General features: G+C 42.4%; 1 protein-coding gene across 1 annotated transcript in view; it reads right to left on the bottom strand.

Moving 5' to 3' along the window:
• Positions 1-23,873, bottom strand: part of MTHFD1 (methylenetetrahydrofolate dehydrogenase, cyclohydrolase and formyltetrahydrofolate synthetase 1) — a 70,411-nt gene that overhangs the window by 22,959 nt on the left and 23,579 nt on the right. Inside the window, exons 7-24 of the mRNA XM_019641284.1 lie at positions 22,240-22,376; positions 21,247-21,358; positions 17,179-17,306; positions 16,563-16,660; positions 16,243-16,416; positions 15,471-15,607; positions 13,855-13,901; positions 13,111-13,218; positions 12,895-12,969; positions 12,595-12,697; positions 10,544-10,620; positions 9,761-9,901; positions 8,462-8,530; positions 8,082-8,193; positions 7,835-7,974; positions 5,501-5,542; positions 3,022-3,122; positions 2,046-2,223 (exon numbers count right to left, since the gene is read on the bottom strand). Coding sequence (XP_019496829.1) covers positions 2,046-2,223; positions 3,022-3,122; positions 5,501-5,542; positions 7,835-7,974; positions 8,082-8,193; positions 8,462-8,530; positions 9,761-9,901; positions 10,544-10,620; positions 12,595-12,697; positions 12,895-12,969; positions 13,111-13,218; positions 13,855-13,901; positions 15,471-15,607; positions 16,243-16,416; positions 16,563-16,660; positions 17,179-17,306; positions 21,247-21,358; positions 22,240-22,376 — 1,979 coding nt within the window. The remainder of the gene's footprint in view (positions 1-2,045; positions 2,224-3,021; positions 3,123-5,500; positions 5,543-7,834; positions 7,975-8,081; positions 8,194-8,461; positions 8,531-9,760; positions 9,902-10,543; positions 10,621-12,594; positions 12,698-12,894; positions 12,970-13,110; positions 13,219-13,854; positions 13,902-15,470; positions 15,608-16,242; positions 16,417-16,562; positions 16,661-17,178; positions 17,307-21,246; positions 21,359-22,239; positions 22,377-23,873) is intronic.

Consider the following 23,873-nt stretch of genomic DNA (forward strand, 5'->3'; position numbering starts at 1 on the left):
CTCACTATGTACATCACAAACAATACTGCTGACTACCCAAGAACAATTATTTCTTCATAAATAAAAACAGGAATGTTCTAGGACTGGAGGGCAGTCTTCTGTCACAGCAGACCTGGGACACTGTTTATGAAATAAGACCACCAACTCCTGGTTTGTACGAGAAGCAGATGCTATCTTTAACACGACATATTGATTGCTAATTGCTGTGACTTAGAAAGTTTTAAAAAACCTGGTGACTTATATGGTCGACATGCATTGGGAGTGGTGTGAAAGGACACGCCTTCCACGGCACCTGTAGCAAACAGTGCAGTGGGCGGGGCCGGTGGTCTATTCAGTGAGGGCCTCCGCGCCATGGGGCTGCTTCCTCCAGGGCAAGATTTCAGAGCAGTGGGGCCTGGCTCCTTAAGTGCTGCTCAGCCTAGTCCACCCAGGGCACTAGGATTCAGAGCAAACAGCACAGGGAACAACTGCCTAAAGGAAACGGGAAGGAAAGTGATTCCCAGGTAACTTGGATGAGCAAATTACTAAAATTAGGCAATATATCTGACTCTATACTCCCCAGCAACTAAGGCTAAAAGAACACATTGGGTGAGTTGTGTTTCTTGAATGGAATAATAATCTAGCTATAAAAATAAAAATTCCCTTTTGAACTAAACAGTGATAATTTATGAAAGGGCTCTGTATAATAATAGGTGTGAATAAGGTGACTATTCAATTACAGCTTATGAAGATACAACAGAGGCTTCCTTCATAGGCGTCTCCTAACTGGGCTCTGTAGATGCCAAGGCACATGCAGAACTTCTGAAGCAAAAGCACTTCAGAAGTGAGCGGTCCTTTAAGACCAACTGATGCCGAATAAGACAAAAAGTGGCAACCTCCTGCTTGTTGGAGCCAAGTTCCAAGTAGAAACGGGTTATAAAGTCCTCATTAGACTTCTTCCAGGTCTCCTGCTCGCTGTCAAGGACTGGGGGTCCTAACAGCAGGCGCTCTGGGTGGGGCCTTAGAGTGGGTGCTTATCCATGCTTGTATTTGTGTGCAAATTTGTTTTTATGGCATTTCCTAAACAGATGATTGGCTGAACAGATTTTCAAACCAGTCTGTAATGCTAAAGCTCACTAGGAAAATGTCCACGTTGATAGGAGAGTGTCGATGAACTGTCAGTGTATTATATCTGTAGGGGGCTAAGAGAAACAGAAGCATGTGAATTCAAGCGTATTGGGTTTCTTGGTTTCTTCCTTCTACCTTTTTAATGGCTATCTTTGAAAGTCTATGACTATCTTTTAAAAACCTAGCCAAGAACCAGCCTAGAGAATACCAGCAGACGACGTCGTCGCATGGTCCTAACGCCGTTTCCAGTTGTGGGCATACTACTTAACGTCCAATCCCATCCTGAAGTACGTGAACAGAGACATGAAAACAAAATACAACCCTGGGAGATGAACAACCTTGCCCTGAACTGACTTTACTATATAGAGAAGGCAGTGCTTCTGCTTGGGTCAGACGCTGTACAGTTTACCCCATGGTGGAAAGAATGAGGCAGCCAGCCGGGGTACTTTGGTTTTGCATTTGAGGACTTCTCTGAGCTCGAGGCAGCTCTGTACCACAAAGTAAGCTTTGGAGCACACTGCTTTCCTCTGTTCCTGGGAGGTGGTCAGAAAGCTTTTCTGGCTTGATGTAGGCCCTTGCCCTTTTGCCATAATATGGTTGGTGCCTTGGGTTAGAGGCTGTAGTGAATTACACTTTAAGGTCTCTCTATATAAGACCCTTTCTCCTGCCAGTGGAGAGACGGTACTGTGAGTCTTTCCAAAAGTTAGGATGTGAGCCAACCTCCTGGGCCATGTTTGCCTGGACCCCTCCTCTGTACGTAGGCAGTAACATGCGTTAGTCAGAAAGCTGCGTGGAGTGGAGGGTCCAGGCTGTGGTCATAATTCACCTGCCTGGGAATCAAACCCAGGTGAAGCTGCTAAACATGGGCTTTAGATGGAGGCAGCCACCCAGAAACCTCGCTGTGCTACTTGGCTTTCTGCAAACAACGAGAAACCCACCTTGAGGTCATAGAGAAGCTGGAAGCTGCTGGGCACCTGGGCTGCTCTCTGGACGGCCTGGGCCAGGGCAAAGGCACCCTTGCCCCCTTCTGCCCAGTGAGTGCACGTCACAGCGTCCAAGGCCCCATGTTCTTTGGCAAGGCGGCTGACGAGATCTAGCTCGGCTTTTGTGTCCGTCCTGTAAAGGCAGTTCTTCGTGTTAAAGCATTGGTCATGACTAGAAGCGACAGAATCTGTCTTGTTTTTGCCATTAAAACCCACATAAATGACCTGCTGATAAACAGACACTAGTCAAGATTTAACAACACTCCTTGGGTTTGAATCCCAGCTCCACCAACCATTTACTAGCTAGGTGACTTTTGGACGGTTACTTATGTGACTTCATTTCCATTTGGGTAAAAAGGGGAACAATCTTAGCCCTTATTTTATTGGAATGTTATGAGGCTTAGATGGTAAATACATGCAAAGTACTTAGAACACTGCAGGCACACCATAGGAATCAACAAATACTCGGTTTAAAAAAATTTTTGCCTCTCATTCTGCTGTGGTTAGGCCATTATAACAGGACCAAACCAGCATCAGAAAGCCTAAACAACCCACACAAGCTCTCCATTGCAGGAACACTTCCAGCTCAATACGTTTGACTCTTTGTTAAGACAATAGCCCACCAGTGAAACAATAGAACTCTGTAGGGCTATGACCTTTTAACCTCAGGCCTCTGTGTTACCCACTTCACCTGGTGGACAATACGGGGGCCTCACGGGAGCAAAATCTGACCTGGGACCCTCAGTGGGTGAGGTGATGAGTTCACTGTGACAGATGTGGTGTCTGTCGTATTGCAGGCTCTCAATAATGGCTCCTAAAGCACACTTAATAACCAATAGCAGTAACTGAATCAAAATAAAGCTAAAACCTCCAGGAGATGTTTTCTGACCACTTTCCACAGTCCCCCTTGATTTTGACACTTTGTACTTACTTGAATGCATTCACGGCCACTACGACTGGAACGCCAAACATTCTGGCATTTTCAATCTGTTTCTTCAAGTTACTGAAGCCTTTTTCCACCAGTTCCAGGTTCTGTAAAAACAACAGTGAAAGTGTTGGTCTCTCTGTGAGGTCACAGAGAGCAGAGGTGAAAACAGTCGCTGGTTGTTCTTAAAAGGACCCTGTCTCCTTGAGCCAGCAGCCACTGACTGTCAGGATGAGCTGACAGGGAGCAGGTGCACTGATGCACTTCTCACACTGCGGCGACTGTGTGCTACGGAGCCTCTAACACCATGTCAGCCCTTATATAACACTGGAGTGGAGCTGTGCTTGTGTCCTGCCTGTCCTGAAAACATGAGAGCTGGGACATGTGCTGTCATTACACCATGTCTTAATAGCATACTTGCTGTTTGAAGGGACTCAGATACTCTTAAATAAATTATATTTATAAGCCCTGTGTTTATAGATTTAAACAACTAACTTTACTTGGCGTTGCGCAGACCCTTCCATCTGAAGACAGAGCCTAGCACAGTGCCTGGCATTCATTATCCAGCTGCCATAGTGCGGTCAGAAAACATGAAGTAATCAGTGATGCTTTCAAAAGTTTTAATGAACTTAACCATGAACCTTCACTGGGAACAACAGAAAACAAGATAAATGCAATCTTTAAAAACCAAATACCATGAAATTTAAGGGAAAGCAACTAAGAAAACGTACTTCAAAGTATGTTTACTGAAGCACTTCTTGCAACATTGGAAAATTGCAAATAACACAAACCTTCAATAGGAGATTGGGCCAGTGAAATATGACATATACACACTCAGTAAATAAGTATCACGGAGGTGGAATGAAAAGTGAGATAATCTGCATTACATGGAACCTGTCAAAAATGTACAAAGTTGCAAAACTTTGGCGAGCTTAATTAATTCCATTTTTGGACAAATACAAAAACACATGTGTAAGTTCATGAGTTTTTTTTAAATGTTGAGAAACATGCACCAAACTGTTAAGACTCAAATCATATTTATATTCTTACACTGTTTAATTTTTAAACAAAGTGTATGTTATTATAAGCTTAAAAATACATTAAATGTTTTACCAATAAAAATATAATACTTTTACATAAAAATATATCACTGGATCATGAGCAAAACCCAGCTGCGAAAGCTCTTGGTTTGTGGATTCCACGAAACAGCAGAAAAAGGGGTACGTTAACGGCAGAAAATCTGAGCTTACAGACATGATTTATGCTTTTTTCCTTTAATAACTGAAAATTGAGTTTAGGATTTAGTTGATATTCTAAGGAGCACTGCTAATTCTTTACCTCTAGTCACATGACAACCAACTAATTTGTAAGACAGATTGAGAACAGTTTTATGTAAGTAGAATTTCTTAAATGAAGACACCAGCTGGGCCAGTTAGGGGCAGTCATGCTAATTAGACACAGGAAAGGCTGTGGGGTGGCAGGAGGGCCAGAACTGTGAATTCCCCTCCTACGCGTGAATCAGACAAATGACCATAAAAGGCAAATCATAACTCAGAAGACTGGCAGACTCAAGGCACCCACAATTCTTTTCTAACGGCTTTTTAAACACTTCATTTGGGGCCTGAACAGTGACCCTATACTGCATGACAATTTATAAGCTTCACTAAAGTCAGAAAATTTGAATTAGTGACAGCAGCTGACCTTACCATCTCACAGGAGGGCCTATCTCTCATATGACCATCCCAAACTGGCTCAAGATGTTTCTTTGATGGTACATAATATAATTATGAAAAGGTTCAAGCTTCTAATTCTTTCAGCTCTTTGCCTGATGCTATAAACCAACTCAGCGCATAGAAACTTGGCCTAGAAAAATAACCAGGGTGCTGACTATATCTTGGCCCTTTAATGTGGATTTAAATCTGCAGAGGAAAAGACATTTCAAAAAAGGTCCCTATACTTGCTTCTGACTTGAATGGCATTTGGGAATCAACCAGTCAATAAAGGGAAGGCAAAGGAACTTCCATTGGTCTAGTGCAGGGTTTCTCAACCTCAGAACTACTGACATTTTGGGCCAAGTAACTCCTTGTAGTTGGGGGTGCCCTGTGCACTGTAGGATGTTTAGAAGCATCCCTGGCCCCTTCCCACTAGGTGCCAGTAGCACTCCCCACGAGTTATAACAATCAAAAATGTCTCTAGACATTGTCAAATGGTCCTTGGGGGCAAAATCGCTCACGGTTGAGAAACAACCACTAATTTAGGGCAGTGGTTTTACTGATATCCTATGTGGGGCAATTCTGTTTTATGAGGCACGTCTTCCCTATTTAATTCAATTCTTCAGCACACTACAGACATTTTAGCATCCCCTGCTCCCAGAAGCAACTGGGTCAGAGTGATACCCCCACTTGTTTCCAAATGAGCCGGCTGAGAAACTCTGATTCAAAGTGTGGTGCTTTCTAGGTCAAGTAACTAGAAATGATTACGTTACCTCCTCTATGTAAGCCTTGGGGAGAGGCAGTCCAGCAGTCACCTGGAAGGAAAGGAAGCAATGTCAGAGCCATCTTCTATTTACAATTAGACATTAGCTTAAAACGGTGCTTGCCACGTGCTGAAGGCCAGAAGCTGCATGCTTGGGGGGTATGCCGCAGTATAAGGCTATTTCCTGCCCCAAGGATTTAGGGCATACGACCAGTCCTAGAGCACAGAACAAAAATGACAGCTCTGAGCAGAGTGGGGGCCTTAGTGGCCTGAACTAAGGAGTGAGAAAGGATGGATCTAGGATGGTGGGGGGAAGGGATATGTTCTAAGCAGGGGCAATGACCTCAGTGAGTGATGTACACAGCAGTGGGGGTGGAAGTGAAGGTGAGCATAGGGAAAAAGGAAGCTGTCAGCCCTACCGATGAAGTCTGTCACAAGCCCTGTGACGAGATCACGAGCTGGTCTGGAGCCAACACATGCCTTTGTAGAGCTGAACTGGGGTGTATGAGCAGTACACACAGGAGGGAAACGACACATACGGATTCTCTTCCCCTGTCGCAGCATATTTAAAGGCGTCAAGGCACTTAAGCAGTAGGTTCACTGTAACAGAGGTCCCTGGTGGCTTGGCCCTGCTACATCCACATGGATGAGCACGGGGTGATGGTGCCGTCCAAGGACCCCGCTGTGGGCAATGGACAGTGATTTAGGAGAAACAAATTGACAGTGACCATGAGATCAGGTGGAGAGGAGGTGCAATGGTGTGAGTGAGGGGGGTGGGGATGCAAGAGAGAGAAACGTTGGTTATGATCAGGAAGAAAAAGGGGGACCATCCTGCACTGCTAGCAGAAAGGGGTGTGCCGGGTTAGGGGTGCTTTTGGTACCTTGGGGACCAGTAAGAATGCAGATGTGTGCTGGGTTGTGTATGGCGGCGGTTCTCACAGTGAGGCCCAGGGACCTAACCCTTTCATGGGGTCCACAAGGTCAAGATGATTTCCGTAATAATTCTAAGATATTATGGCTCTCTGCACTCTCATTCTCTTTGAGTATACAAAGGACTTTTCCAAAGATTATGCAGCATGGGATATCACAACAGATCAAATGCAGAAGATGAGAATCTAGAGGTCTTCAATTAATACTGAAGGGATCTGAAAAATGTACAATGCCTAAAATTTGTTCTGGACAATATAGTAACTTTTCATTAAAAAAAAATGTTATGTTCATACATAACTCAGTTTTAGTTCCTAATATAGTTAAATATCAATATATATAACTCACTTGAATAAGACTTCTTTCAGGCTCTCAATAATTTTTAAGAGTGTAAAGAAGTTTTGAGACCAAAATGCTTGAGAACTGATATATTAGGGAAAACCCTGATCAATGCATTAAGAAACATTCATTTCTATTCCGTAGGTGAGGGAGGTCTTAAGTTACAAGACCAGGTCATGGAGCATAGGAATTTAATACTTCTTTAACCCTCTGTCGGGCGCAACTGATCTCACAGATTCATTGCACACAAATTTTCAAATATCTAAGTATCATGACTCATCACTTCCATATCTCCTCCCTCTACCGTAACCTATCACCACCAGTCGTGTTTGTGACTTAGTAAAGTCGTATTTCATAGCGGCATCTTTGTGTGCAATGAATCTGTGAGATCAGTTGCGCCCGACGGAGGGTTAAGTAATTTCTGAAAACTAGCACCATGTTTTCACATGCAGGCGCTGAAGAAACGGTGTTAAAATAATAGGATAAAAAGTGAAATTTCCAACCCGTAGGGATTCAGGAAAACGCAAAGTTCGGGTTGGAGTTGAACATAAACCAGTTCTAACCTCTGTTTCTCTGTTACCCAGAGGCAGTCCTGAGCGTGCCCACCATTCTCCCCCGCCCCCCGCATTCCAGGCTGTCGGTGGTCCCATCCAGCACGCACTGCTCAAGAAGGGGCTGACCTCTGACTCGGTTAAATGGTTTGGTTGGCTGGCTGCCAGTGTCACTATTTCGCAGGGAAACGGGACCGAGATTTCAAAAGAACGCTCTGAAAATAAAGGAGTTTTTTTGTGGGTAGAGCAAGCACATGTCCTTGGAGGGTTTCGATGTTATCAGAGGTTTTCCTCGGAAAGGTAGACCATGAAGCTAATTTCAGCCCTCTTAGAATGCTGAGAGCTGGTAGTGTCTCCGAGTGATAAGGCAGCCAGCGTAGAGCTGTCTGAGCATCCTTTGCTTTTGGCACCCTATTAATCATGAGGACAAGAGCAGCTTCACGATGAAACAGGCCCAATTCATCCAGCCCCCCTTTAGCCTTCAGAACATCCCTGACAATCTGCCTCTTCTCACTACTGATCCTCACCGTGGGGCCGCCACCGTGCATCTTCAGAGCCCTGACCGTGGCCACAAGCACCACCACGTGAGGGCGGAGGCCAGAATACCGGCATTTGATGTTAAAAAACTTCTCCATTCCAATGTCTGCTCCAAATCCTGCTTCAGTCACTGGAAGTAAGGACAAAAGCAACCGTAAGAACGCCATCCCAACATCCTTGATGCTAAAACAAAACCAAACCACACCATCTATTTATTGATTTTGCAAAAATACTCACCTACAAACCCTTCGGGCCCAACAAGCTTGAGTGCAATCCGGTCTGCAATGATAGAGGAGTTCCCATGTGCAATGTTGGCAAACGGTCCAGCGTGAACAAATACTGGAGTGCCCTGTGGAAATCAAGACGGCCTGAGCGAAGCTGCTAAACTGCTTGAAAACAGAATCACATGGTCAAAAGGGTGAAAGTCAGGGGGAATCCAAAAGAAAAAGTCTTCCCAAAGGTTAAGTACAAAGCTGCCTCTTCTATGTCAGTAACACCCTAATCACAACTGTGAGAAAGAGTGTGAAGCAAGAGATGAGCAAGCAGAGAGGGTCTGAGACTCAAGAACAGTGTGAACACAGAAAACCAATTCAGGAAGGCAGGACTCATCTGCTCACCTCTAACGTCTGCATGAGGTTGGGCTTGATTGCATCCTTCATGAGCACTGTCAACGCACCACTCACTCCCTACAAAACAAAGGCAGGAGGCGTCGGTTCCTACTGGCAAACCAATGTTTTGAAACCAAAATTCAACATTCTTAGATCTTCCTTTTTTAGCCATCTTGGACCAATTAGTCCTTTCATGTGAACTAGACCATCCATTTATTTATTTTTCTGGATCTACTGTGAAGTTACTAGTTATTTTAAGCAGGCAGAAGAGACAGAATGAAAATGACATTCGCGTGTAATTTTTGGAAAAACATGTAACTCTGGAAACATGCATCTTAAGTGGGCTCTGTTGCTGATGGACGAGGGGAATCCATTTTAAACTGGCTTATAGCATGGAAATGCTAGTTCTTAGAGTACTGAATTATTTGCAACTTTGGTGTCTGGGTAGAAATGGCTATAAACAAAATTCAGTGAGTTTCCCAAAGCTGAAACTGGAAGTATTCCCAGGAGTTCAATACCAACTCTTAAATATCAGGTCCCTCTTCTAAGCCATCTCCCATAGCTGAACAAACTGGTAACAAAGCGAGATAAAACTATGGATCCCACTTATATTCAATTTTAATGAGTTTCTAAGTTTCTGCTTTGGGTGTAAAATTTTAAAACAATTTCCTTTCTTACACACAAATTAACTGTGAAAACAGGGTATTAATATTTCCCCCTTTTCTGAATTCATCTAACATACTGCTTAATCATAGGCAAATCATTTTGGTGTGTATCAACGCAAACAGGCTTTTAAAAACTTAATAATCATATTATCATGCAGACAGTTCAGAAATAATCCTGAAGTGGAGAACGAGCCTAGTAGGACCATTAGATAACTGGCTAATGAGTTCTTCCCAATGTGGTTATCAGCGTGGATATGGTGGTCAACAAACTTCATGACAAGAGGCCTCTGTGTAAGAAGGCCTCCTGGGGAGAGGCCAGGGTGAGGCTCCAAGCCCAGGTATCAAGGGCCTCACTTGGACTCTTGATGTCTTCTGCAAACTGAAGTCATATACCCACTTTTGGAAATGCTCACAGAGTGAAGATGTGGCTCAAACCATCTGAGACCTGTGGTCTATTACTGGAGCATGCTACCTATTACTCACTATGAAATACTTTTTATACATTTCACAATTATCTGTAAGCAGGAAAGTCTTACTGAATTTATTAGTTAACTGCAGCATAACGTTTGTTATCAGTAACTGCTAAGAGAAGCTACGACAAAGGATGGGTGTATCACCAAGCCTGGGGTGGCTGGGTACCCACCAGGTCTTCGGCACTGATGGGCTCCCCTTTCTTGCTGGATGCCACCACCATTTTGCTCAGTCTCTCTCTCATGTCTTGTAGGGAACTGGTGAGAGCCAGGACCGCCATGATTTCACTGGCCACAGAGATATCAAACTGGGCCTATTGGAAGGAAAAAGACACAATAAGGAAAACTTCGTTAAACCGGAAGTGTGAATTACAAGAGCAATCCTCATTTGCTTCGCAGTTTAAACCAATAGCTTAAATGGATAGAACAGAATAATAGTACACAAAGAACGTAAAGAAAATAACCCTCCAATCGCAAAAACTTATAATTAACTCTTCCAAGATCTCGAGGAGTCAATTTTTAAAAAATAAATGTTCTAGTATTTATTTTTATAAATTATTTATATAAATCCCTGTGAAGGCAGGTTGTAATCCTGAGATTGTGGTTTCCCTAACACACACTGGGAACAACACAGAACCTCTTACGCCGAGGAAACATACTGTAAAACAGCCACAAAAGAGAAGCAATTTTAATTAATTTGTGTGCAAGGATATTCATTTGGGGCTCTCCACCTCCAGGAAAAAATGCTGGGGGAAAAACACATAGGTGACACATGGGATTTACTGCAAAAGCTGTCAGGAGTGCTCAATACCACACCTACTCACTTCCATTTTAAAAGGGAGAAGGCAGAACAACACCTGGCAGTATCAATCGGATGGGAGAGGACGGAGGAGGACGGAAAGAGCAAGGATCTGGTTTATCTGAACTAATTTACTTAGAAAGGAACAAACAGTTACCGTCCGTGTGTACCCTTTCTCCGTTGGAGCCTGTCCAATTGTGATCTTCCTCAGGAATCTATCATTGGTATCCAACACTACAGAAAGGGAAGATGCAGAGCAATGTTTAGGAAAAGGACCATCAAGTTAAAGGAAGCAGCCAAACTGTAAAGCAGCAAGTCTAACTTAATGTCTATTAATATTTGATTTCAAAACTGATGGCAAAGCTAGCATACGGGTTCAGGTTAATAAATGATGTCCATATATTATAAATGTGCAGGAATTATATTTACAAAAAGGAATGTGGAGTGACTTGGTTTTATTCTGCCTAGAGAATTCAAACAATTAACTATTGGGTTGTCGGGAAAGTCATGACGTATTTTTCTTGTTTTTCGTTGCAAAAATGCGCCATGACTTTTCCGACAACCCAATAGATATCTGGGATCTATTTTAAAGCACATTCGATATTACAAGAAAAACAGAGCAGGCCACAGTTTTTCAAAAGGCGGAGGTTTGTGTTGTTGTTCTGTGGGGTGACTCACTGACCTTACAGCATCCTGAGAAACACAAGGGCCATAAAAGCAGGGCCAGGCAAATGCCTTTTGAAGCATGCTGGGTAACGGACCTGCTCTTTCCCCTCCAGCACGCTTAGAAGGAATATGTAATTTCCATTCGGATGACCGAATATCCATCCAATTGTATATCCTTGGAAAACATGGCAAAGGTCAACCAACTAATCTTAATTCTACCTCTCAGGACTAATTAATGTTAACATTTTAGTATATTCCCAATTTTGGTTTTTGAATGATGAGCCAAACAACTACAACAAAATACAACAAGAACAAAAACACACTAATTACATTCCAATGGGTCAAAGAACAGAGGAATTTTTAAGGCACTTGACAACATGCCAAATTATTCTCCATAAAGAATGTAATAATTTAAACAGCAAAAGCAATGTATGGCACAGCATTCGGAAGGAGACACACACCCCCACTTGATAAGTGAAGGATGTAAAGTATTGTAGGAGACTACCCTTATTTTTCAAAAAATAGTGTCAAGTTCCTTGTATCTAGCTTCTCTGTATAACCACTCAATAGGTGTGGTCCCTTTTTTTCCTTGTCGGCTTCTACTTTCTTAGAAAGCATGAATTAGACATAAAGCAAAGGAAAAGTGAATGAGACACTAAATTTTCAAAATAGATCTTTAGCTTATTCCTCATAAAATATTATACCATCTGTGTAAAGCTATTGAAGCAAAGGAAAAGAAATGTCAGTGTGGTTTTATATATCAAGAGAGTCATCTTAAAAATGCCATTAGCTAGCAACAGTTACTGAGCCAACAAAAGGCACAAATATGGTCCATCAATTGGCCATTAGCTGCATTCTGCATGGCTGGATGAAAATTCCTTCTCAGCAGTGATATAGGATAGATGGGTGGATGCACTGTTGGTACAAAATAAAACTCTAAGCCGGGCTATTTGTACACAGAGAAAAGCAACATACGGTAGTGAAGCTAGGCAACTCATCCACTAAACTGCCATGTGTTTAAACCTTTAAAGCTACCTACTTTGTTACAAGTGAGTTTAATAAAGTGAGGTAAAAGTGAGGAGGCAAGCTAGAGAACTACACGAAAAATCAAGTCACTTATGCCAGATAAGAGTTCTGAGAATAAAGGGCAACATGAATCAAGAAGTAATTAAAGATAATTTTTCTACTTCATGACACTGAAAAACTTTTTGCATAAAATGAAACTTGCAAAATGTTGTTTGGTTTATGCATGAACTTCCGTGAAACCACCCTCACTCCAATCAACACTGAATAGCCAGCAAATGTCCAAGTAACCCAACAAAAGGAGGTCTGATCACAGTTAATAAGGAGAGAGATTGTTGAAGGTATCCAGAAAAATGAATGTCACCATCTTGGTCATGTCTTACCAACACACAAGCTTCTAGATCTCACATTTTAATACCAACACACAAGCTTCTAGACCTCACATTTTAATAACCCCCATGGAGGGTGTGGGGTGTGCAGTATCACCAAAGCAAAGGGGCGTGTATATGGCTCTGGTACCTCTTTGCCAAGTTATGGTTTCCGGATCAATATCTAATCTTGCAAATCTGTTTATCTCTTCATCTGTCAGTGTGGTAGGATCAGTCTTTTCAATGCCTAGTCTCTAAAGAAGTAGGAAAATTACAACATAAGGTAAAATCAACAAAAGCATAATAAACATTAAGAAATTTTTGATTCCCTAGCTCCAGATAGGGTCCCCTCTAAGAAATACAAACCATGTTAAATTCAGAAGGGAAAAACCTCCTTACCAATCATCACCCAATTTCATACAATATCAAAATGAAGAAAGGAAAAGCTTACCTTTAACCTTCGGATTTGGATATCAGAGAACTTTCTCACTCCATTTATTGATGGTACCAAACGATTAAAGAGAGCCTTAAAGAAAAGGAGGAAAAGGTCTTTTAAATGACATGAACCCCGCTGCCTTGCTACCTGCATCATCAGCACCCAAGGGACCAACATTAATTCAGGTGCTTCAACCCCTTCGAAAGGGCCCATGGGGCCTCAGCACCATACCTTGTCAGTCTGGGTCAGTTCGTGGAACATCCGGGCATCAATGGCTGCGGCAACAAGGTTATTGGCTGCAGTGATGGCGTGGATGTCACCGGTGAGATGGAGATTAAACTACAAAAGAGCAGAAGCCACATCAGTCTTCCAGCTTCTCTGCGTCTTTCCAACATTCATTCTGTTGCAGCCAAATCAATGCCTATGTTAAAGCCATGGAAAACTCACGGCGGCACAGCTAGTGGACAAACACCCAGTATAGGTAGATCTTTACAATATAAATTACTGCCTATCTTAGAGAAAATTGTGGTTTTTCCCTAAGTGACATGTCCGGTAACCATAAACCCCAAACCACTGGGATCGACAGCAACACTGGATTACTGAGGACACACTCATGTCCTTTAAACATCAAACAAGGAGTACAATGGAGCAACCGAACTATACACCTATACATTGTTCCTATTTCTCTAGTTATTATTCTGAATTTACTCCATGTTGGTTCTTCCTAATCGCATGCTTCACTTGATCTCTTGCGTAAAATTATTCCCACTGAAAGCCAAACTTTGACGTCCTTGTCATATCAAAAAACTAAGCTGTCTCACAAGTTTGCACATTAAGATGTTTTCCCCTTAAGTGTCACTTCTGCTGAGAAACAAGTCCTTTGTCCACTAAGACCTCTACAATAAAGCTTAATCTCTGGAAGGGAAAACTATCATAAAATTTGGTCTGATTCAACCAAATCCCAGAGCACGTTACCTCTTCCATAGGAATGACCTGGGAGTAGCCACCGCCTGCAGCACCACCTAGAGGACAGGTCAAGAGTGAGACGCATGTTAAGTGCGCTTCTCCGCGAAGACATTGCGAAGTCAAGTAAAAGCAAATCAGTTTTTATAACTGCTATGCATATTACTTATTTACTTTTTACAACCATTTGGGCAGATTTGATCAAATGTTTTCTCATTTTCTTTTACCAAGCTAAAACACGTGATCTTGCTCATACTGAACAGCCTCTCAATTAAAATCTGGGTCTAACTTGACAAAACCATGAATACACTACTCATTATCTTTAGAAACAGGTTTTCCATGATTCCTAACATCTGTGAAAAGACCCAGCCTAGTTATATGAAGGCAAACCTGTTCAATTTCATACTCTCATAAATGCTACTTTGGCATTTTACAAAAAGAATATTTAAAATACACCAAATACAGAGAGACGGCAATTCTTCCTAAATAGGAAACATGTTAGAAAACAGCTTAACTACTAGATTTTTACTGACACATTTGGATTTTTAACCAAAGGCCAGTCAAACATATCCAGGTATTCAGATTATCAGTGAAATAAATGGCAATTTAAAGTACAGATTTGTGGGGGGTTTTTTGTTTTGGTTTTGGGGTTTTTTATGAGGCACAGGCCACACAATGAAAATGGGGCAATTCATGATATAAGGAAAAGGAGAACATTGGGTTCAATAAGCAGAACAAGGAAAAAGGCTCATTCTGACATTGAAATGGGGTTGTCCAGACAAGCTCAAAAGCAGAACTAAGTCAGCAGATTTATGCAATATATCAAAACAATAGGCAGAAGAGGCACAAAGGTGCACCCTGAGTTAATGTTTGTAGTAATCACAAGCAGAATATGTGATACCCTATTACCAAGCAAATGAGAAAGCTAACTCTTGGAACCTATTAAAATTAATTAAAGTAGTTTAAATGAAAAGAACAGGTTTACAGTACTGCAGCTATCAAAAACTGAAGGTGAATTGTGATTACTAACATGTTTTCATGCTAGCAGAATACTGTGTTGATTGTCTTAGAGCTTAAAGCGGACATGGGGGCCCACTCTGGTATGTAATTACAGTGACTTTGACCCAGTTGCCTCTGAGGTCCCAGTTGCTGCTATTGCAAAATGGAGATAATACTGTCTTATATTAGAAAATAAAATAATATGCATAAACTGCTTAGCACAAAACCTGGCATCAAACACATATGCAGTAAGGGTAGGCTTTTCTTATTCCCATAGGGTAAAACATCTGTAGGGTTTGTCTATATTTCTAGCAAGTCAACATGGTGATTGGTGGCTATGATACCTTTATTGTTACTGTGACAGTTAACTATGAGTCACATAAAAGCACCTCTGCCTACGTATTACCCATCCCAGGAATCTCTGTGCAGTGTCAAATAGTGACAGTAGGAGCTGGGGTGAGCCGATGAACGCCTTCACCAAAAGCACAATAGGGGGTGTGTGAGGAAAAGACACCCCTAGTGTCTAAATAAGCTGAACATGCCATAAGCATTCACAGGTCAAGTGGGCCAGGGAGTACTGAGGAGAGGCAGGTGCCCTCTGGCCACCCAAGGTCTAGTCCTACTGATACCTTTTATTCCAAAGGTGGGGCCCTGCGAAGGCTGTCGTACACACGCAAAGACATTTTGATGAAGGTGGGCGCCAAGGGCTTGCACCAGCCCAATGGTGGTTGTGCTTTTCCCTTCTCCCAGGGGCGTTGGAGTTATTCTTCAAGATGAAAACAAAAGAGGAAAATTAAATTTATGGAATTAAATTGATTTGAATCGCTAAGTCAGACCTAACAGATCCTAGAGAAAGACTCTTAATCCAAATAGTAAGACAAAAGACCAGAAAAGGAACTTTCCCAAGTATCTTCGTTGTAACTTCCACCAAGTCTTAAATTAAAAAATACTGCTGGGCTTTACCTCTTCTCACTGTAAGGAGCAAATATACCTTACCTTGTAGAAAGATACTGCTACGATTTAAATTTCTCAATTTAGTCTCAAAACCTAACTTTTATAGGTAACTTAGCTGAGCAATAAAAATGAATGCACAATAGATGTAGTGAATTAATGAATTAGGGGTTGAAAAAAGGCAATTCCATCTGGAGACTAGGTGTAAGACCCAACTCTTCCACCTACTAGATGAATAACTTGAGAAATTTTCTCATCTCTGAAAGGTTATAATCTACTCTTACCTCACACGGTGGCTATAAAGATCAAATTAGATAAAAAAAACCTGTGAAAATACTAAAACCAAATTAAAGGAACCACCACTATATATACTAGGTGCAAATGCAACCCCTGGTAATAATAATCAGGATTAATATTAAGATTTGATTGGCAAATGAATAAAAACCATACCCAGTCACCACTACGTATTTCCCATCAGGCTGATGCTTCAGGCGTTCCAGCACAGACAGCAGAACTTTGGCCTTTGTTTCACCATATAATTCTACCTCCTCAGAGAACAGACCAATTTCTCGAGCCAGGTTACCAATGGGCTTTGGTTTGCAGGATCGTGATATGTCAATGTCACTTAAAAATATTGAAAAGATGTATCAGTCGTTATTCACTTAATTAATCAATCCCATCCTAATAATGATTTGATAGGGTATCCATGCAGCCATGGCTATAAAACGACAATACACAAAGTTTTTAAGCCAGTAAAATTTTAGTTTTACCTTGGAACAGGTGTCTTGAGAGTAAGGTTGTTATACTGAATCAGCCACTTTCCTGGCTTAGATTTCTCCAGGAAACGCTTTGCACTCTCTACTGTGCTCTGAACAAAATGACATAAATGAAACTTAGAGACGTGATTATTTTAACCTCCACCTCAATTCTTAATCCCGGCTCAATCAAGTTCAATCACAAAATAAACAGCTTTATGATCCACCTAGTAACAAGCTTCTATTCTAGAAAAGAGTCTACAGGCACCCAAATGCCCTGGGCTGCTTGCCTCTCTCTCCCCGTATCAGCCCGTGTGTCTTAAAAATGGCAAGGAAGCCAAGATGAACCTGGCAAAGTCAGTGTTTACGCTTTTCTTTTCCTCAAGGTGTCACGTTCCAAAGTAAATTAGAATTGTACCTTCCCTAGTTTCCTCCACTAAGACAACTCATTCTAGTTCTCTGTTCTTCCATTCCCTGTTTTTCTTCAATAGAGTTACATTTTATTTAGCTTTTTTAAAAGTTTATTTAGCTTTTGATCAGGTTTTCTGACGTTTCTACATGGGAAGAAAAGCAGGAACTTGAATTCTATCAGTTTCTAAGACCGATTACAGAAACTCTTATTCGCATGCACCTGCATTAGCATCGCCACCGTCATGGGCCCGACGCCACCAGGAACAGGAGTGATGAAGCTTGCCCTCTCTTTGGCCTCACTGTAGGCCACATCGCCCACCACTTTTCTCCCATTTGGTTTTGTACCGTCTGGTCAAGAGGGGAAAAAAAAAATCAAAGTCTCAGAATCATGATCCTGGTGTTTATTTCTAAATTAAGTGATCAACTACAACCACTTGTTCCAAAAACTAAGTAGAGTTTAGGGTGTGTAATCCCCTCGGGCTCAAGCGCCTACTTTAGTTAAAAGCTATGGGATGGTAGGTATTGGCTATTTCCTAGAAAGAAACTTATTTTACCTGTAAAAATTCACAAGGTGCTTAACTGGTTTTTCAGAACCAGAAGAAACCTTTTGTAGTCTGTCAGGTGGCAAATAAAATACCAACTGTTTTTTATTCTTAATGCCACGTACCCACTATATAATGAGCACCTTTTAAAATGTTAATTTACCAGAGCTTACAAAGGAATTTTTTGGGTGCACAAAGCTCCAACTATGTCACAGCTGCCAGATACCGTTTCTACAGCAACTGTCAGCATTTTGTAGGCTCCATGCGTGAGATGGAGGAACAATTCAACATCCAGTTCCGAAGATGAGCAGCTACTTAAATGTATGCAAAAGGCAAGGAATATAATTACACTTCCCTTAAAAGGATACAAGAATAACTACAAATCTTACCAGCAAAGAATAGCTATTCAAGAGAACAAAACCCAATGATGCATCACTGCTCACTCGACATCCTACACTTGGCTTCAGCGCATTTCCGGGAGGGGCAGAGGGACAGGGCTGGACCCTGCAGCTCTAAGGCTACTGAGAGGCAGGACCTGGTGGGATCTTAGCCATTTCACCATTTCTGATCGGATCGCCAAAACTGAGAGAGGTAGCTTCAGGGTACAGCAGTTTTCAAGTAACACAGTTTTTATTCAACACCATTTTGTTAGAAAGTTGATGAGAGAAAAAAAAAATCGATTTCAGGGTGGGGTCACTGTCTGTGTGAAGCTTGCACGTTCTCCCCATGTCTGTGTGGGTTTTCTCTGGGTTCTCTGGTTTCTTCCCACATCCCAAAGGTGTGCACATCAGATTAACTGGTGTGTCTAAATTGTCCCCATCTGAGGGTGTGTGCATGCGCGTGCCCCTTCTCATAGAAGGGCCTCCTGTCCAGGGCTGGTTCCCGCCTAGGGCACTGAGGTGCCAGGACAGGCTCTGGCCACCCAAGACCCTGGGAGATGTGGGTTGGAAAATAATTATCTTACATGTTTTTGTTCATCTTTCTTAAATGTATAACTCACATTTATTTCAATGTTTCATATTAGAAGTGTTTCAGTCTTTATTTTAGAAGTTTGATGATGTTTTTTTGTGACCAGAAATACACTGCAGGAACATAACTCTTATTTATATCAATTAGCCTATGGTATAACTGGTTTCATTATATGTTGTTTTGGTTAAAACTGCAATTTTCAAGAACCTACTTTATTGTAATTTCCAAGAACTGCCATTAAGTGAGGACTTACTGTATAGCCAGGAAGTCAGAATTAAGAGACCTAGGCTCTAGGACCAGCTCTTCCATTAAGTGCCCAAACTCAGCTCCTATGGGCTCCTTACTGATCTGGAGTCCAAAAATGCAAAAAAGGATTAATACTACTTATTTCACAAGCTTGCTGAGAATCAAGCGAGAAAATGCGCATATTCCTGAAATTGAAAAAGCATTCTCCAAACGTAAGGGTTTCTTTTCCCAGCCTAGGTACATACGATATTTTCTATAAGTGTGTGCTATACGGAGCTAGTGAACAAAAGCTCCCCAGCTAGTTTCAGGTTTCTAGAAGACAATAAAGCAGCAAGGTCTGGAAGAACACTGCCTCTCAGATCCACTAACGTCATTTCAAAATGCCAAGGAAACACTGTTAAGGGTTTGTCCTTTGTACGGGTTTTAATAGTCTAAGACTGCAGTTACCTTAAAATACCTCTGCATCTCTTTCTGTTTATTAATGTTAGTCACTTTCTCCATATGTATATAGGAGACAAATCAACTGCTATACAACTAAATGCTGCATTGGATGAGCTCAGTTTTGCTGCTTAACGCAACATTATCAGGGTTGACTCGAGTGTCCTCATGTATATCCAGTACGTCATGGAAAGGATGATGTGGTCTGGAAAAAGTTGACCACTTCTCAAATCTTACAAGTGTACGGCTGCAGTCACCAACAAACATCCTGGTCAAATACTCCAGGCCTAGAATTTCTCTTTCATTGGGACTTTGATGTACAAAATTCAAGTGACGATCCAGCTGAGGCTGGACTCCTTCACATCTAATTTGGGGACCCCTAATAACAGAGTCCAGCATAAAAGTCTCTAAGCTAGATAAGACTGGATTGGGGTAGGGTGGGGGATCTGTTCCCTCTTTTTATAATCTTTCCAAATAAAACACTTACTGTTAATCTAGCCCTTCTCACATTATCTTTAGTAAGCCAAACAGGAAGAACACTTTTATGTGTTTCTCTGGCCAATACTTCCTGCTCTATACTTGAAACTTAAAAATACTCCTTTTTTGGAAAAAACAACAACAACAGTAAAAAACAAAAACAAAACAGGAAAAAAAACCAACAACAGAACCTTAATTCATTCCTAATTTAGCAAGTGGCTTACGATGGTATCCCTGAGTAAACCATGAAAATGATTTAAATAATCAAAATATGAACCAAGAAGTGGCCTAGCAATGGAACATGGTGCTTCGAAAATGAACATTTGCCGAAACAGGCTGGAGGTCCTCCTCCAGCCCACCCATGGTCTGTTAAACTCAGTGGTTCTGAGGTCCTCAGGGAACAATAACATCCAGCCTTATTGATATGTATTCACTTATATGACCAGATCAGTAAAAATACAGGTAGAAGGTAGTGCTTTGATCTTATTGATATTTTACCATCTATGTGAGGAACGAATGTGAATAGGATGGTAAGTTTCATGTTTAAGTCAACATTTCATATCAATCTGCAAGATTTAAGATTCCCACCCAGGTGTTTCTTCATTTTGCTCAAATCTAGTCCCCAAAAATTGCCAAAAGCAGAACTACGATACAGAAGAAGATGCAACATTTTAAACAGAATGAGCTTGAATGTCATATCGCAAGTACTCAAAGTGAGGGTTGTAGGAGAGCACTTTATCACCCTTTAGATAATTATACTACAAGAAAATGAGGGCTCAATTATGAGTTACTGTCTTAAAAGCATGGTAGGGAGAGTGGGAGGGAGGTTAAAAACAGTGAAGGCTTGACAGTGACTAATGTTCCTGGCAGCTCAGTGTCTGTATTTCAAACTTAAGGTGGGAAGGGAGAGAAAAAAATAATTATTCTGGCTATAATTCCCTTCAATAATTGAACAGGTCTGAATGCCGGCAGTCCGAAGGAGAAACGCTGGACATGGCACTGCAGAGACCACTGTCCTGAGGAGCTGACTACCTCACTGAGGAGAGCACAGGACACCAAGGACGAGACATGTGTGATAAAAGAAGCACCAAGTTCTACGGGAAGAGAGGGAGGCACAGAAGGATTTCTAAAAGGAGAGATTGTCCCTTGTTGTGGGAAAATCAGACAAGGTTTGGAAGGAAGAGGTATTTCAGACAGACAGGAGGTGGGGAGGCAGGGCCTGGAAGCGACGCTCAGGCGACTGTGCAGCCTCAGGGTGGGGCGGTGCTTGCCGCACAGAAAGCCACTACATTAAAGATTGTTCCTTCTTGATTCTACGAGGTGTGTGCACAAGTATTCATTATACTGCTCTTTCAAATGTTATGTTTGAAAACTTCATGAAGAAAGAACAGCCTGCTCAACCACAGGCTCGGCCATCAAGCCACCCTGCCTGCCAGCGGCATCTATGCCATCTACTAACTGGATGCACCCGCGGGCAGGACAATCACACTGAACCTTAGTACTTCACGCCTAACATAAGACAAGGGGCTGTCACTTAGGCTTCATTGGATGACCTAGGTATCTTCCTCTGCCTAGCCCTCCACCAGAAACCACCTTCCTCCCCCAGCAACGCTCACCTGGGACATAATTGATTCCACAGTCGATGACGATTGCCCCAGGTTTGATCCACTCCCCTTTCACCATTTCAGGCTGACCAGTTGCAACCACCACAATGTCACCTTTATTTACCTAAGGAAAGAGGGCTCTGACTTCAGAAATTAAACAATGAAACATAAAAAAATCTAGAAGTGGAAAGGACGCCCCCAAGCTTTGTATGAAATTCTTCACTGTCATCAGCTGTTTTCTGCAGGCCACACACTGTCTCTGACAGCTCTGTAGATGCTGTGCTCATTGCTACACATGCCAGAAAGCTCCCCTTTCATAAGGCATTTTACCGAATGGGGACCTTGGTGAGAACTCGCGGAGTAGGGAGAAGCACGGGCTTGGAGCAAGAGGCCTGGGATGATGTCCCTGAATTACGAAACATCCAGGGGCTGCTGCCTCTCCCATGGAATGTGGGGACTACCACCTTCCACAGAGCACTGCTTGGGGACAATTCAAAGGGAAGGTGCTGGGCCTCTCTCCGGCTTTCTCACAACGTTTAAGAGACTGTGCTGTCAACAGCAAAGTGTGAGAATTCTTGGGCTGAGGAATCTGAAGCACAAGACCAGCCTGCGACAGATGTCACAGCACTGCTGTCCACATCCCCCTCTGGAGCACCTTGACCCCTGAAGCCACCACTTACGCATTTGGGACCTGGCTGCCAGGTGTCTCTATAACTGCTCATCTCTACCACAAGGTGGAATGGTGTAGAAAGAATATAGTCAGAACAAAATCTGTATAAACTTGGGCAATTTTTTAATTTGAATTTGCTTCTTCATTTGTAAAGTGAGACAAAAATCAGAGACTTGTTATAGTGGTTATGAGGTACAGTACATGGCAGTTTCTGGCACTTAAATGTTAGGTATTCCCAAGGTGTGAGAACGCCCCACCACACATGTGCATGCATGCATACACACGTGTGCGTACACACACAGAGAATGTCTTCCACTCCACTCTGGGTCCCTTACCTCTTTGTCTAGATGGGCAGTCTTGGAGTGGCAGGTGGTCACGGTGGCATGGTTCCACAGAAGCAAGTCATGCATGGGGGCCCCGACTATTTTGCTGCGCCCGACCACCACTGCATGCCTTCCGGCTATCTGCACTCCTGAAAGAAAAGCCGGCGCGCATCAGAGAACTGGGGAAGCTGCCTTCCTTTGCATGCCACCTAAATGGGATATTCAGAACCAGGGCTCAGAAACAGGTTCTTGGCATCAAAAAGAAATCTTCCTAAAAACACTCCTCCTTTGGAAATAATATTTTCAGCTCTGGGGCTTCAGCTACAAATTGGTACTTGGCCATGGGTCCTTCTTGCTGTGGGTTTTAGAGAGCAGCTTAAGCCAAGATCCATTCATTGAGTCACAGGAGAGTGGGAAGAAAACCTACACTCAAGAAGAAAAAGAAGCCTGACACACAGCTTTATGGAAGAAGACATCAGATTCAATTATATGGGGAAAACAGTTATAACAAATGGGGGGCACGTAATGGGGTGGAGGGAAGAGACGGAAATCAGATGAGTATTGGTAATTCTTTCCAACTTCGGTAAGTTCATTTATGCAGTTCTGCATCCAAATTTCTCCTTTGGCTTAGGGCCTGAGCCATAGGGTTATTTGCTGGGAGGTGATAACAGGGAATCTGAACCACAGCAGAAGGCTTTCTTTCTGTCTACTCAGCGTCTATTCTTCTGGCGCTAGTCCAATGTTCTTGTCATGCCTGAGATACTCTACTTAATAGAAATGGTCTGGGTGAGCACCCAATAGTGGAAAAATGACCCTATTTCATTCCCTGGCCAATGAGATCCAATCCCATGACTGTTAGACACAAGGATGGAACAAGGCTGGAGTTGCTTGGGACCACCGAGTGGAGCGTGACAATGAGCTAGAAGAAAGCAGAAATCAAGTCTTGAGGACTCCACCGGAGCCCCTGTACCTAGCCACGACTGAAGTGGACTTCTCCTTAAGGCAGTCTGTGTTTAAGTTGTGCTTCTTGCATAACATTAATTTTATCCTAAAAAGATAAGCTTCTACATAATGCTAACATCATGAACATCCAGTGTACAGCCCTCAAAGTCTGAAGTGTTTAAAAGGCACCTTACTATACTTTCTAGGGTCCAGCAAAGGACTTGAAGCTGCATTAGGGCAAATGGCAGCTTTACTATCAGTTAAGAGGAAGTGGGAAGCCTGTAGCTGCTGTGACTCATAGGATTTATTTTTATCAAGTTATAACACACTGTTTGCTAACTATGTGGTAGAATATGAACTTAGTTGTGGGACTGAACAGTACTAGCTGTCCCAAGGCTTATAGACTGACCTTTTCTTGACAACCACAGAAAATTTTCTTTTACATTAGCCAACTTTCCACTTGAAACTTCTGATCTACTTTCTTTCTTTTTTTTTTTTTAAAAGATTTTTATTGGGGAATTTGGGGAAGGGGAACAGACAAGTTGCTGTCTTTTTGTTTTTGTTCTTCAAACTAGTTGTGGAGGACGTTGCTTCATTGGCCAAGTGGGCACCATCATTGCGCTCTTCCCGGGTGAGGCAGATCAGTCGCCGGCTTCTGGACGGCCGCTCACGCTGGCTGCTGGCTACACACGGTAGCCCATGGC

The sequence above is a fragment of the Hipposideros armiger genome, unplaced genomic scaffold, assembly GCF_001890085.2.
Source record: "Hipposideros armiger isolate ML-2016 unplaced genomic scaffold, ASM189008v1 scaffold_59, whole genome shotgun sequence".
Taxonomy (NCBI): domain Eukaryota; kingdom Metazoa; phylum Chordata; class Mammalia; order Chiroptera; family Hipposideridae; genus Hipposideros; species Hipposideros armiger.